The sequence below is a fragment of the Pungitius pungitius genome, chromosome 10, assembly GCF_949316345.1.
Source record: "Pungitius pungitius chromosome 10, fPunPun2.1, whole genome shotgun sequence".
Classification (NCBI taxonomy): Eukaryota; Metazoa; Chordata; class Actinopteri; order Perciformes; family Gasterosteidae; genus Pungitius; species Pungitius pungitius.
The window spans coordinates 6960320-6976478 of record NC_084909.1 but is presented as its reverse complement, the minus strand read 5'-3'; the positions used below and the strand labels follow the sequence as shown (position 1 = coordinate 6976478).

Genomic DNA, 16159 nt, shown 5'->3' with positions numbered 1-16159 from the left:
ATTAAGTCAACAAAATAAGGGTCATTATCTTCCCATATCAATAATTAAGTCAAATATATATACAGGGGGAAATTGCATTTTAAAGATACAGTATTTAGGGACATAACTCTTTGTCAGTGAGCTGAATGTGATCATGACTTCCAAGCCAGTAATCATTTCCAGTGGAGTTCATCGTGCAGCATGCGTTTCATTTTAGAAAACGGTGGCTTGTAGTCAAATGAGAATATTGAGTTTTAAAGAAAGTGTGAATCCCCTCTACGCAATCAAATATTCAAACCATGTCATTTGGACTTGATGTCCTGTAAACGATTCATGCCCCTCGAGTGCTTCTGACACTTTGAAATGAGTTTCAACCTTGTTTGACAAGGTCCATGGCTGTTAAGCGTCTCTGAGGACAATGACTGATAACTGGCCATGTGTCTCATCCCGTCGTCCGCCGGTACCCTTGAATCGAGTGTCTTGCATGTCAGTTTAGTTTGCCAATACCTAACAGAGGAAGTTATTTAGGGAGTCATAAAAAGTTGGAAAGTACATTTTATTCCATGCACGCTGACAGCAAGTCTGAGTCTGAGCCAGCACCCTTTTCATTGAGAGTTTAAACCTGAAAGGCATTAACTGTGGCGCACAGTGTGTGTGTGTGTGTGTGTGTGTGTGTGTGTACGTACGTGTGTACGAGGCCTGGATCACCTTGGTTTTACACGTGTATTTCTTCTCCTCTGAAGGCCCTGCTTGTCCAGGAGCCTCAGTGGACAGCCCCCCGCCTTCTGCAGCTACCCGACAACTACAATATCATCTTCCAGTACTATCACAGGAAGGCCTGCAGCGCCTGCAAAAAGGTGCCAAAAGACCCCGCCCTCTGCCTCGTATGTGGCACCTTCGTCTGTCTCAAAGGCGTCTGCTGCAAACAGCAGGGGGTCTGCGAGTGCGTTTTGGTAAGTTCCTCGCCGTTTCAAAATCACTCGCGTTGTCGTTTTTTTTTCTTTTTCGGTATTCCATGTGAGTGCCGACTCAAAGAGATGGATTACTGATTTGACACCTCATTGCGAGATTAATGACATTACTTTTTGAACGCGTTGCGATGATTTGGTACATTTTTTTCTTTCTTTTCGGACAGCACTCCCAGCATTGTGGCGCAGCTACAGGCATCTTTCTACTGATTAATGCCTCGGTCATCATCATCATCCGGGGACATCGCTTCTGCCTGTGGGGCTCTGTTTACCTCGACGCCCACGGGGAGGAGGACCGCGATTTACGGTACGGCTCGTCACACACACACACACACACACACACACCCACACCCACACTTAAAAATGCTGCACAGTAGCATGCAGTTGCTTTTATAAAGTCAAAATCTTTTCATAGTACTGTACCGTTCTTTCTGCATTGCTCTTTTTGGGACTTAGAATTCTTATAATTTGGATCTAGAAAATGGCGTTGCTGTTTTTTTTTTTTTTTAATACTTTGTTTATACAGTGGAAATGCATTTCTAAAGCTTCTTTCCCCTTGTTTTCCCAGCCGTGGAAAGCCTCTCTTCTTGTGTGAAGAAAGATATCGAGTGTTGGAGCAACAGTGGGGTTCACACACCTTCGATCACATCAATAAGCGTTGGGGGCCCCACTATAATGGACTCTAAGATCTTCCAATGCCCACTGAAAACAGCAACCTGTGATGAAGAAAACCTTTTTTTTGTCTTTTTTTTTTTTGTCTGCCTCGATCAAAATATTTGAGAACTCTTAACGTGACAAACACCAGCATCCCAGTGAGGTTATTGCTGCCACAGCCTTGGTTTATTTGACGTTTGGTGTACAATCATGCCTAAAGATTAACACGTGTGTGTTTAAGTGGTTTATCGTGTGGTTTTCAACAGGGAAAAACAGAATTCGGTAAGATCAAAAGGGGAAAGCTCAGTTTTGCCCAGAAATTGAATTGGTGTGGGATAGGGTTTCAAAGCCCTTCATATTTATTAGGGTTAAAAAAAAAAAAACAGTGCTTGATATCCCGCAAGGTTTGATTACTTTTTGCACCAGTTACGATGACGTTAATGCATATCCCTTTTTATTTATCGAAATGTGCTCTGCTGTGCTGGCATGGAGTTTCAGGCTCCTGACGAGTGGAGCGATGTTCTTGCAATGGATGCTCATTATCTGCTGACATGTGAGGGCAGGCCGGACAAGTCCACCCATCAACACACTAGAGTTTTTTTGCAAACCAGCAAAGGCTCTTTTTATGGGTCAAGTTGCAATCCATCCTCAGGAATTTCTTTTGTTTGCTGTTTAAGATACGTTTTAGATATTTAAATAAATGCTGCTGCTCATTGTTCAAATCATTTTAACTTTTGTGAAGATTTTCTTCCCTTTTTTTTCTTTCTAAGGTTGTGCTTTGAGTTTACAGAAGATGGCTTGGAATGTTGACTCACTTTAATGTTTAAGGAGGCTTAAACATTAACGCTCACTACAGACAGTCGCGTCCTGCCCCATCGCATAGCGCTTTTTGTTTCTTGTTGGTCTTGGAGGAAAAAGCCTCTTAAGGCCAACTCCAATACGGCTAAAGTTCCAACCCGTCAGCGAGCGGCCGTTTCGTTGTCATTGCGTCACAAAAAAAATCCAGGAGTTGAAAGAATTTAAGTATTAAACTTTTTTTTTTTTTTAAAGGAAAAATCATAGCACGGAAATAGTGTTCTGCTGAAACTGATCACTGTGGCAGCAGAACTTCTTCATGGCTTCTGTTACAAAGATACAAAACTCTTATCAAAGTTGTGATACTCAAGTTGCTTATGAGAAGGAATGTCAGTGCTATTCTACCGGTCTGTGATGACAAAAAAAGTTTAAATCCCAAGTGCAGCACAGAGCGTTTATCGTGATGCGCGCCCCCCCCCCCCCCCCCCCCCCTCACTCGTGCATCATCTAGTTGTGATTTGTGGGATAGTAACATTATCAAATGTTAGAACACTGTGCATGAAATCCTTTTTCGGCACCATTTGTTAAATTGGCTACTTAATGGTTTAATAGTCGTCTTTTTTTCTAGGAGGGGAGATTTATTCAGCTGTGCCTGCAATGTATTTTTTTTGGGGGGGGGTGATAAATGACACTTTGCTGAAATCAAGTACTTGTGACATTGAAAAGCTGGGCTGCAGTGTGCTGCACCGAAGGGTCTTTAAGGAACAAGTTAACACTTCCTCTTGAATTCTTGCGATTCTTTTTTTTGTTTACCGAGTTTCTCCTCCCATTTATTTTTCAGTACCCACTTAGTAAATGACCACAACCAGGCAATAACTAATGGGTGTAAATTCTAACTGAAAGCTCTTGCGTGTTCTCCTGTATGAATGAAGAGAGAATACAGTACATTACTGTAGGTGCTGACTCAAACTTTCTGAGTTTGACCAGAAAGTACAACTTTGACATTTAATGCAAATGTAACATATGTGAATAAAATATAAACACACTTATTAAAAGTCTCTTTTGCTCATTTCTGAGCTATATATATATATCACCATCCCACGGACTTGTTCTTAAGGGACAAGACGGGAACGTCTGCAGAGGGGGACGGAGGCTGGTTGGAGACAGACGTTCACTGGAGCCCATCGGATTGTAACATCCAGACTCATCCTGTGACTTCGGTGAATGAATAATGTGATTTCTTTTCCGTGTGTGATGGTTTTTAACTTGGTTGGTCTATTCATTTCAGAGAAGGCTGTCGATAATAATGTATTTAATAAAACCCAAAGGAATGTACTCCATTTAATTGTACACAAGGCATTATGTTTGTGATTTCTGAATAAACTGTCTTACTGCCCGTTTCAGAGCGCCAGAAAGACCCTTCAGTGCCATGTGACTGAGCCCTTTCAGGATTATTGGGTCAAAGTTTCATACACAAAGGAGGCCTCCTGGCTAATGACCAATGCACACACGACGCCTAGGTTTCCTGCCAACTAGGCTGAACGAAAGGAAAAACTATTGTTGACCCCCTAAGGAATTTTCTCCGGATTGAAGCACTGTGGATGCGTGGTTATTTGCATACAGAGAGATACCAGCGCTTCTGTGAGCATCTCTGGACATTTTACATATTTACTTCCTGTCCAGGTAGGTACACCGGGGAGCATGAATAGTCTATTGATGTTAACATTGTTCAGATGAAAGCTTCCGGTCTGCAGAACAACATGCTCAGGTGTCTTCACTGTTAATAATTAACACTTCTTGCTGAGTAAACAGGGAAATGGGTTCGGACGTGTTGCTATGGACGGTAAGCTGCTCGTTAAGACTTGTCGGTTAAAGCCAGAGGCCGTGAGGTTTGTGTCACAACGTCTGCGCTGTCGCCTGTTCCGACGGAGATGGAGACCAGGCGGAGCGGTGACGGGCTGGTTGTCTGAAACGCTTTCCCCTGTCTTGCAGGTTTCAGAGATGGAACTAAGGAGGCTGCGTACTCAAGGTAATGTTGACCTCGAAAAATATCAGGCGACACACAGTCTTTATATGTTTAGGGCTAACGACACATCAGGGTTGAGTGATTTTTGTTAAACTTTTTCACGATAATGTAAAATGTTTCTTAGGAAATATCATTTTTGCAATAGTTACTTTGTCGTGACAATGGCAATTTAAAATTGACTGGGATTCAGCCATGAGTCAGTACCTTAAATGATGTTGGAAAATAAGGTTTTATTGGTCTAAATATGGGTGATAATGTCTACAGTCACTTTATAGAAAACCATAAGGCAGAATGACTGTTCTTGTAGCTTCTGTATTTAGTTTTTCTGTTCAATATCATATATAACAATCAATATTTTAATCACTAAATGTTTTGATCTAAGATACATGAATCCACTGAAATGTTACCACATTTTTGGATCAGAATAAAAGTGTCAGAATTAATATCGTTTTGTCACTGTACAATACTGAAGCATGTGTCACATACGGAGCTTGTGATTAGATGAAGATTCATTCATGCGATTCGTTTCTGACAGTGGTTCAGGTTTTCAGATCGTCAACTTTAACGATGAAGCTGACCTGTTGTTAATTACGTTTGTGGTTTGTGTATTCAAAGATGTCACATGGAGATCTTAGTTTGGAGGACTTAATCCAGAGAAGGTCTTTGTCCCTGGTGGTTTTGGTCGGCTTTGGTCGTCCAGGGTGAGAACGAGGACACGGTGCTTTGGACCTGGCTACAGGAGGTTTACTGCAAAGCCTCCTCGTATCCCCTTTAAAGGGATTATATATTTTCTCTCGACAGACTTACTAAAGGGTTTACCGAGAGGAGTTCCCGCAAGGCTTTAGCGGAGCGGGAAGTATTGTGTGAGCTTGATGCAAGCAGAAAATTTAGATTACTCACTTCTACTTGCCACTGTTTGTGCTGCAGCTGTTCACATCATCTGAAGCGATCGCCACCTCCAACAGTCACTGAAACGTGGAATCATGCTGATGTGGCATCGATGCAAACGTTGGGGAGGGGTTTGTGTTATTGTGCATCCGGATTTACTATAATCGCACAAACAATTAAATCAAACAAATTCTAGTTGGTTGAGGATTAAAAGCATTTAAAAAATCTGTTTCGGTGTGTTGCAGAGCAGCTTCTCACACACACACACACACACTATCACTATCCCTGTTCAGGTATGCTGACAGTATAATAAACAAAGGGTAACCTGAGCGCTGCCATTGAGGACCAGTGGTGTCTTGTTCCACAGCAGCAGTGAGGTGTCTCCTCTCTAAGACAACACTTGCTTTTTGTGGATTAAGAACTGATGTTGAGTAACAATAAATAGAAAATGGTGCTCTGATTCTGGCAAATCTTTCAAGACCCAAAGCGCAGTAAAAGAAGAAATAAAACCACCTGTCTTGATCTCCATTTGAGTGGATTTTTTTAGTTTGAACGCCCCCAGACTCCAGCCCCATCCAGAGGTGTAGCCTCTGAAGGATAAAAAAAAAATAATAATCCTAACTGCAGGAGAGAACTTTTTTTCTCCTCCCCGCCTAAGAGGCCCACTTGTTTGGCAGGACTGCTCCACTTCATTGTGGACGTACGGCAGGAGACACATTTGTGTGTAAAAGAATCCCTCATGAATGTTTTATTCTTACAGCAGATGCTAAGTTTAGAACGAGGCATCTTGTCAATGGTCTCAATCATTTCAAAGAAATGCAACTTGACTCCTTGTGACGCTAGTTTCAAGCGCTGTGACGAGTTGATTGTTTATGTGCAGAGGAGGGGCTTAGTGATGGACGGCTTGATGTTGATGTATGGCAAAATATAGAAAACTTTTTTTTAAGAAAGACAGTTTTGTCGATGTTTTTCCAGCTGCTGTGGTTATCTTCCACTTAATTAGAGGCTCTGCCTCGTAGATATAGATGTATTGATAAGGGTGCCTTATATCATAAGTATTATGGCATTGTAAACTCCTGCCATGAGTTAACATTGGCGTTCTGGATCAGACTTGCTTTAATTGGTTTAATTAACATTATGCACAGAAGGGCAGACAGACAGGTCACGTGACCTAGCAACTATCACAAACTTCCTGGTAACCTGGGTGCAACCTGAGATGCTTCATATCAGCCACCATTATGAGTGGATACATCTGCCACCTGAATGTTTAACGGTGCAGCCGATCAGGTTGCAGATTACTGGTGAATTATTAAACCCCGTAGATTATCACGAATTAGACCGGAGCGCTTTGTTGTGAGGGAGAGACACTTTCACAGAAACAGGTATGTGTGACTTTTGGTTCTCCCATCTGAGCTGCATTGATCCTTTGACAATTTAATTGGATACTTTTTTTTGACTTGCAGAATCTATGGATTTTTATTCATTGTTGTTCAAGCAGAAGGTGAGATGACATTCTGTTTGACTGATGCCGACCTGCTGTTAAAGTCACCTCGTACGATGTCGATTTTTCAGACTCTTATTGACTAAAACTGATAAAAATTATTTTCACATGCTGTCCGTCCCAGGCTGGTTTTTAATGCATGTTTTGAAGCTGGTCTGTGGACGCTGGTGGTGATGTCTTAGCGACAGGTGACGTGTTCGAGGCATCGTGTGGATGCAGAACCGAGTAGACACGTGTTACGCAGCAGGACGACAGTTATAAACGAGTAAACAGTTTGGGCTCTTTGCTGATTAATAAGGCGGGCGTGACGCATTATTCACAGACAGTTTAAGATGGGCGATTAACTCCAACACATCAATGATGGATTATTAGGCTGAAGATGAAACCAAAGTTGGTAGCAAAGCGATTCAGTATTTGATGTGTGTAATTATTTTTTATATTGATATAAATAGAATAGTGAGAGATACTTTGGCTTGTGGTGCTATCGCATGTGTCTGCCTGAAGGACACAGGGAAGGATATCGGTAAGTGCTTGGACGCATATCCGTCTGATATCTACCCGGATGCCGTTGCTCAAACTGCACGCACAACAAATAATAAATCAGGCCTCACGGTGGAAGTCGCCACAGCTCCCCCCCCGAAGGGTTGAACATCATTCACCTTTCTTCTTTCTTCACATCCCTCAGGGTCGCGCTGTGATGCATAACGCGTTTATAACGGGTGTGAGGTGGTGCACAAACGTTCAACTCCGTCATGCTGATCTGAGATACGTGTCGTTCTGGGGGAAAAAAATAGGATGCTCCAACATGGCAGCATCCATCACGTCACTCCAGTTAAAGCTGTTTTGACACTTTGACGCATTGCATCGTGGGTCTTTTTGGTGCCGCCTCGGTCACGGAAACCTCCCTTGTAGACTTAATCGAGGTTGATTAACATGTTGCTTTTTGCATCGCTGTTAATGATCACCCTCCATGACCTGCATGTAAATGTAAATCAACTTGTCAAACACACAAAACGGTGCTGTGCCTGTTGACCGCACAGTCAGGACGCCGCACTGTCCACTTAATCTCTGTCCAATCCGATTGATCCTGAGGAGATTGCACTTCTTAGCGAGCAGTGACGAGGTCCCGGGGGCCTGATTCAGTGTCTCCGTACTCTTGAGGAAGCTATTGCTGTTCTGTTATGATCACAGGAGACTCTTTTAGTTGTATCTCTTTCCCGGCCCTGATGAGTCAGACGAAAATAACACATGCCATGTAAGTACAGCACGGTCCTCTTCACCAACAGCTGTCTGCTCTGTTTTTACGTGGATTTCTTTAAACCTGTTAAGTGGCTCCCTTGGCGAATATAGTCTTTCACTGAGCTGAATGAGTAGACCGGTGGGACCAAATGTACTGCTGTGTCCGACACACACACACACACACACACACAGCTCTACACAGTTCTTTTTATTGTTATTTGAATGACCTGCTCCTCTGTGATGTTAACTGGAAGAGTCGTTCCGTCTTGCTGAAACAGTTTTAAAAGTCTGTCTGGTCTATTCACGAGAATATTTCTTATTGTAGGACACGTTTTAGTTACTATTACTGTGAGTTTCCACTTCCACACAGAATCATTTCAACAAATAATACTTCATTATTTTTATTTTAGCTATATATCTTAGATGTTCTATGTTCTTTGTTTAAAAAAACAAGAATCTGAGGTTGTGCTTATTCCCCCCCAGGAGGTCCCTGTATGGACTGTACCCGTATAAGTACAGCATGATGGGCATGGAGAACCTGGGCGATCCATCAGCTAACTGGGACATAGTTGAGACCATTGGTAAAGGAACATATGGGAAAGTCTACAGAGTGACCAACAAGACGGACGGGAGTCAGGCGGCAGTAAAAGTCCTGGACCCGATCAATGTGAGTCCGTTTCACTGCGGTTACAGCCCAACAATATGTTGTCTTCATGACTCAGCATTCATGCTCCAATCTGTTGTGTATAAATAAGTCCTATAAATATGAAGTAGAAGAATATGATAATACAACTGACGGTTCATTTTAAGTGATAACTTGATGGACAGTTGTAGGACTCAGTGTTTATTGTCTTTCCGGCTAAACTATATAATTCACTCACCAATCTGACGGTGCGTCCCCCACCCTGTGTGTTCGTTTGAGTAGCCCAAAACCATTATTTTGACATTTATTAATGACTGCAGGAGCTCATAATATTGTGACCGAAGAAAGAAAAAGCAAAGACTAAAACCATTGTGTCTTTCTTTATAACTATGTGACTTGTCTCAGCATGCGAGCCATTCAAACAGAGTAAGTTGGAAGTACTTTCTCCTCCTCTCCATCTTGATGCAGTTGCACTTGTACTTTGCTCCAGTGACATATATATATATATATATCAACATCTCCCCCTCTTTATTTATCCCCTGTCATGTTAAGTTTAACACACCCTCACCAGAAAGTGTAGTCTCGTATCCTCTCTGTATGTCCCTCCATTTCTCGGTATGATAGCGCCGGCGTAGCCTCCGGCCCCGGCTGCGTTATTGCGATGGCCCGACTTCTGGTTCTGAGGCTCGGCTGCGATGGCGTCAGTGGAACAAACCCCGGCGCGGCGGCGCGCTCCACCGTCGGGCTCCCCTGATGGCCGTGAAGATGGAGCTGCCTCCCCATCTCATCCCTCTCCCTGATTAGACTGCTGACACTATCACTCAGACATCCGGGAGGAGAAATTCTGCCTCCCTGACTGGAGAGCTTTTCCTCTGAGATTTACTTTGATCGAAAAGCGCGGCCAGAAATAGTCTCTGGCCCGTTCCTTTCCTTGTTAGTGACTTTATAACCCCTATCCGTAGTAGTTTAATTATAGTCCGCCTATTACTTTTTCTGCTGTTACCCAACCTGAAACCTGGAGGCATCTTCATGACATGTCAACATGTTATTTGCTTTTGCTATATTTGCATTGCTGCATGTCTGTGAATTATATGTTCTGCTTGTGTCCTTTTTTGCTGTTTAAAGGATGTGGACGAGGAAATTGAGGCAGAATACAACATCTTGAGGTCCCTATCCAACCACCCTAACGTGGTGAAGTTTTTCGGCATGTTCTACAAGTCCGACAAATTATCAGGTGGACAACTTTGGCTGGTGCTCGAGGTGAGCCCCTCGTTAAACATTTAAGATCACAAAAAAAACCCCAATTCTTTTTCCATTTCATATCCAAATCAAGAAATGTGGCTGGGAAGGCGGCAAAGGAGACTACCATCAAATGTATTTGGATGTAAATGAGTCAAATATTTAAAAGAATCCACCTTGTAAATGTCCTCTGAGGACCCAGACAAGACTGCATTTGTTTACGTGACATCTCCACACGATGCCTCTTGTGCTTCTGACTGTCATGCCGAGTTGTTAAAAACTCAGTTTACTAAATCAAAACACTTGAATACTTTAGTGGTTTTTCAGCAGCCACCCACCTACGCAAATGTTGATGCTATCAGACTTCCGTGTGGTGCTGCATTGCTTCCTCTCACTGTGTGTGTGTGTGTGTGTCTCTGTGTGTGTGTGTGTGTGTGTGTCTGTGTGTGCGCACACGCTTGCTCTCCACATGAATCCTAATCTAGAGGGTTGACTGATGGACGAGTAACCAGAGTTTCTCTGTCTCCCTCCCAGCTGTGCAACGGCGGCTCTGTCACAGAACTCATCAAAGGGCTGCTCATGCGAGGCCAGCGTCTGCTGGAGCCTGTTATCTCGTACATCTTATGCAGCGCCCTGTTGGTAAGACGGCCCCCGCCAGCAAAGCCCGCTAATGATCCGGAGGAGGTGGCGTGCTGAAACGCGCACGGAGCGGTGCTGAGGATTTATTTTCAGAAGGGGGGGGGGGGGCAAGTGTGGCAGTCTGTGATGAATGCCTCTCACTCTAAACACCTCTGGGACTCCTTTCATACACTCTGCACTGCAAAACCTTTTTAGATGCATCATATTCTAATTTATACTGATGACAAATGAAGGAATAATGGGATGGTGATTCATGCGGAGAACCTTGTGTTTTTTTTTTTTTGTCCTCCAACTTAAAAGGGTCTCCAGCATTTGCACCACAACCGAATTATCCATCGTGACGTCAAAGGCAACAACATCCTCCTGACAACCGAGGGAGGAGTCAAACTGGTTGACTTTGGTAATGGTCTTTGAAAGAGGCAATTTTGGCCAATTGAGTAAAAAGAAAATGAGGCAAATGCATCAAGGTCTGAAAAATGTCAGCTTCATCTTTGTCTTTGGGCTAAAGTGCATTGTCAGATAAATGAGGTGTTTTTGGTCTTTGCATGGAATGGTCAGCAGCACGTCTCGGAAATGTTGTTTGTGAAGGCAGACCGAGCACTGGATGAATTATTTTACGGGCTTCACACTTTAGTCTCTTGCTCACCATAACATATTTTTATTTTATGGACCTAACCTTAACCCAGGGCTATTATTGTGCATTTAAATTGCATTATTTGAACCTTTGCATATTAAAAGAAAACCGATATGGTAAATGACTTTGAGTCACCCCTAGGCATGTTTATGTCCTTGCTGTCATGGAGATGAAGTGGACTCATGCTGATAAAAATCTGTCCTACATAATTTGAAATGATTACAGCAAATTATTATTACGGCTTGCCAGAGTGCCACATTAAATCATCTGCCAGGATTTATTGATTAATTCAAACATTTTGTCATTAATTGTAATTAGCAAATTTCTAATAAACATACTAATCTTGATTTCTTCTAAGAAGTGATGCTATTTTCCTTCCTTTTTCAGGTGTTTCTGCTCAACTGACCAGTGCACGACTGCGGAGGAACACATCAGTCGGGACTCCGTTTTGGATGGCACCTGAGGTCAGAGCCTACGCTTCAGTCAACCCCACATGTTTTAATGCCCAATTGAACATTTGAAATGTGCAAAATCTGTTACATATGCCACAAAGAGAGAGAGAAGGAGAGAGGCTCTGTTCTTTCTGTGACTCTCCCCTGTGTCATTGTGTATTCCCCCCCCCTCGGCTGCGGCGCTTGAGGTTGCCTGAAGGTTAATAGCTGGGAGTCTGTGGCCCCTCGGCTTGCTCTTTGACAGAAATGAGGTGCAGTGATTGGGCTGCTCGGGAGAGACCTCAGGGGCAATTAGAATAGACTCGGCTGTAAAATGTGGTGTCATTTATAATTATTGACTGTGGAAAAGAGAGACTCATACCACGGGCAACTGAACTGACCTACCTTTTAGTATTGAAATGAGATATTTGTAACTACCAGTTCTACATTAAGATACAATAAGAAGCAAGACGTATTCACCTTTTTATGATCCGTTTGATCATTATTTCCTTTAAATGATTACTGAAGCACAGTGGATATATCGCCCTTAGAGATGTTTTAATGAGTTGTTCAGGTGGCCACTGTCGCGTTGTGTCACCAGGTCATAGCCTGTGAACAGCAGTACGACTACTCCTACGACGCCCGCTGCGACGTGTGGTCGCTCGGCATCACGGCCATCGAGCTGGCGGACGGAGATCCGCCGCTGGCCGAGTTGCATCCAGTCAAAGCCCTCTTCAAAATCCCACGGTGAGTCCACTAGAGAGCGCTCCTGCCACACGGGTGGAGGCCGCCCCATGCACGCAGGACAACGGCCAACTCAACCCGACAGTATGGGTGATGAAAACTACGACTATTTGAGAATGAAAGAAAACCGTGTATATTTGCTTTAATGTTGTTGTTTTTTTTTGTCTGCATTGTCTTATCTGAAAGCTGAATAATACGTGTAAGAAACGCACGTGTTTGGCCTTAAAATGAATGCAGTGATTCAATCTGTAAACATTTTTCGAGTGTGTGAGTGTGTGAGTGAGTGTGTGTGTGTGTGAGTGTGTGAGTGAGTGTGTCTGATGATCACTTGAGAGCTTAGCGGCTACACGCGGTTGACCTTTTGTTATCAGCACAATCGCGCAATTATCTCTCAGTTAGGTAGAGATATGCCCTTCTGATTGCAATTTGCATTGGTGATTAGCTCCATTCACATTGAGATGAGGCTGTCACCTCCTCCCCGTCACAATGTTATCTCCTCCCTGCCAAGCCAGAAGAGCAACATGGATGCTTTGTGTGGTAGGACTCACGCAGCAACCGGATCCAGCCAGACTCTCAGATAATTACGAGAGCGAGGGGCGGCTCGGGAGGGATGAATGCTGCTGATTCAGAGTTCGGTTTGTCTCAGATATTCACCTCGTAACACCTCTGCGGATGGGGTAGATGTAGCTCTGGGTTTTTTTTTTTTTTTTTTTTTTAAGGGGCGACCTGTAAACCCGGGTGAGTGGTTTCCGTCAGGCGTCGCAGACACGTTTCCCTCGTCCAAAAAAGCGGCCTTAATGAGGATCCTGCTTCATCACTGCAGAGCTCGCACTCTCTTTGGTCTCTGGGGAAAAAAACTAGGATGTGGATTGAAATGGACGGACATCTTTGACGGACGTTCCTCCCGCTCCGTTCCAATCAAAATAGATGTTTTGCCCTTTCGGTGTGAATCGGGACCTCAAAGGCTCGGTGCTGGCAGGATGAGTCACAGCGAGTGTGTTGAACCATGAAATGATTCTGTTAACATGTCATTTATCTCAAATATATTTTTTTCCGTCGTCGCTGCTCCGCAGACGAAATCACGGGGGAAACGTGGTGTAGATGATGACTCCTGTATGGATTACCTTCTATATGGGGAAATGTGTTTCACCTTTTGGGCTTTAAGCTGCGGTGAGAGTGATTCATGAGGAAATCAGAGAGATCCATCTTTGCAGGGTTTGATCATTGCAAAGCAGATTCCCCCCCCCCCTCACCCCCCCTATTTAATATGTCATAAACCCGTCACAGTGGAGCCTTTTCTGAAGTATTGTCCTTGGAAAGAACATGTTTTATGAAACCATACAAGCACTTAAACATGCAATAAGCATTTTCGTCGCTCTCATATTTTACGGTTGTACTCAGTGAAGTGTTTCCGGACTTTAAAGGGTTCGGTGTCATGTAGTTGATCTTGTAGATATCCTCCACCTTATCAATCCTCCTCAGTAAAGCATGCATAAAAGATTTAAAGAAATATGTAACATATAATATTAAAAGGGCAGTGCACACGTTCATGCCACTACTGCTTGTTAATGTTTCTTTTCTTTCTTTTTCTGAAAAACAAAACAAACACTAAGCTTTTGCTAAACGTGGTCTCGTCAAAGTAAACTTTTCCTGTTGAGGAACGAACAAAGATTTGCAGAAATCCCCACGTTGACCACAGCAGCAGATGGCCTTTATGTCACCGTTTGGGTTTTGATGGGGGGGGGGGAACCTGAACAGGTGGAAATGCCCCAGCAGGCCACAGATGACGATGAGAGATGAGATTCGTCCGATGGGACGATGATGAGCTCCATGAATCGGGGTCACCTTGGTCTGTCGTCTGTTTGTGCTTCAAGAATATCTGATAGTTGATGAGCTGTGAAATACGGCTGATTTCTGCATATATTTTATTCTCCGGTAGCTAATTCTTCCATTTTTTTTTTTTAGTTTCCATTGTTTTAATGTAAGTCCAATTTGCCCTTGGTTGTGTTATTAAAACTATTAACTACTATGTTACGCACACACGACAGATATGTGGCGTCCATGGTGCCCATGAATGAAGCTAATGGAGCATTTCAGAGGGTAAAGTTGTAAAATCTTCAACTGTGCAAAATCACACATAGACAGTTACTCAATCAGTGGTATTTAAAACACAACAAGGTTAATTAATTGCATTTATTTTTACTTTGCTGTGCATGCCTCCAGTGTTTATATAAAGTCAAATCAAAGTGTGTGTGTGTGTGTGTAAAAAGCGTTGCAAAGGTTGGAGGCAATTGGCAACGACGTCCAAGGTTGTGTTTATTCGGCCAGATCCCTGTAGATGTTATCCACACATTTAACAGTACATGCATCTGTCTGAGCGGAGACCGCAGCGAGCGAGATAGAAGACACTCGTAAATGATGGCCAAAGGGTAATCAAAAGATGAGGCTGTGGGAGAGAAATCCTCCGGTAAGAGACAGCTCCTCGCGGGATGGAGTTTAAATCTGTGCAGCTGAACAGCCGAGGGTTAGGAATGTTTTATCTTTATCAATCTTTTCAAAGGGGTCAACGATAAAGTCTGGAGTGAACAAAAGGTACGTCTCCCCTGTTGAATGATGCGTCAAATCCATGTATTACTAATTCCAGTAGAGTAGTAGGTTTAAGTTTGACTTGACATTTATTTTTGACCAACAATACAGGACAACTGCATGGAGCTCATGTGCAATCTGGGACTTTATATTTACTTAATTTCCAATTTTTGTTAAAAGGTTTGAACAAAGTTTGAAATCGGGGACATAGCCATGCCTTATTGTCACATCAGACCCTGGTGCGGTCTTGACCCTTAACAGAGATCATTGGCTGGTTGGATGGTTTTCCAATCATAACTTTAACATCTTCTTTTTTTTGTTGTTGTTGATGTTGTTATTTTTACTGTGTCGGTGTCAAGCGCTGCAGCATTTAGGCAATGTGACCACCAACGACATGATGAATGTAGCAGTACCTCTGCGTGCTCATGCATATATGCGCAAAGAAGTGCTGGAGCTCCGGCTGCAAGTGATGGATGAGATGAAATTTTAAGCAGTTGGTCCATTCACTGAATAAGTCTTCATTTTAGACCCTAGTCATTTTCTGGTCAGTCTGGATCAGCGCCGGTGTTTCCTCTTTAACAACAATTCCCTCTTTTTTTCTGAAAACAAGGAAACACATGAATATTTCACCAGTGGTTTTGAATCTTGAGCGCTCTATTCAAGTTTAGTTTAGTGGTAAATCCGTTTATATCATTTCCCACCATCGAGGAGGTCATGCAAGGTCACTATATTTCAGTTTTTTTTTTTTATTAACCTGGAGACCCAGAGGAAGACCCGGAACATGCTGGAGGGATCATATCTCCCAGGTGGCCTGGGGAGGCCTCGGGGTCCCCCCACAATGAGCTGTGGACTGTGGAGATCTGCCAAAGAAGAACTTTCTGCTTAAATCTTGATAATAATATGAATGAATTATTCAAAACCTTTACTGCGTTGTTTCATTTGTTTTTCGTGTGAGCTGCATGGACAGATTTTCATTGAGTGAGCACTGACAATGTTGAGTAAAGCGTCACAGTGCAAGTGGGAAATGGGGGAATTATAAATTCTGCATATGAAATATTCAAATATCACATTGGCCTGATTTTTGTCTTCCTCCGTGGCTTAGTCGCAGCCGTCAAGTGGTGCTGACACCTCTGTGATTTTGCCTCAATCCACTCCGAGGAACGTCTGACAGTACAAGCTCTGCCTGGACCTAG

General features: G+C 43.2%; 2 protein-coding genes across 4 annotated transcripts in view; both read left to right on the top strand.

Annotated features, from left to right (window-relative positions):
* The window catches only part of ubr3 (ubiquitin protein ligase E3 component n-recognin 3), a 29774-nt gene extending 27026 nt beyond the window's left edge, over positions 1–2748 (top strand). For both annotated transcript variants that reach the window (XM_037487680.2, XM_062564823.1), the window contains 3 exons: positions 723–932; positions 1115–1254; positions 1516–2748. In XM_037487680.2, coding sequence (XP_037343577.2) covers positions 723–932; positions 1115–1254; positions 1516–1633 — 468 coding nt within the window. In that variant the 3' untranslated portion in view covers positions 1634–2748. The remainder of the gene's footprint in view (positions 1–722; positions 933–1114; positions 1255–1515) is intronic.
* Positions 2749–4032: 1284 nt separating this feature from the next.
* myo3b (myosin IIIB) overlaps positions 4033–16159 on the top strand; it is a 53496-nt gene continuing 41369 nt past the window's right edge. The window contains exons 1-8 of one of the 2 annotated variants that reach the window (XM_062564871.1): positions 4033–4425; positions 8534–8717; positions 9099–9119; positions 9819–9953; positions 10467–10571; positions 10872–10971; positions 11593–11669; positions 12238–12383. In XM_062564871.1, the coding sequence (XP_062420855.1) occupies positions 8571–8717; positions 9099–9119; positions 9819–9953; positions 10467–10571; positions 10872–10971; positions 11593–11669; positions 12238–12383 (731 nt within the window). In that variant the 5' untranslated portion in view covers positions 4033–4425; positions 8534–8570. Of the gene's footprint in view, positions 4426–8533; positions 8718–9098; positions 9120–9818; positions 9954–10466; positions 10572–10871; positions 10972–11592; positions 11670–12237; positions 12388–16159 lie in introns of those variants that run through there. The other variant, XM_062564872.1, reaches the window with a different exon arrangement.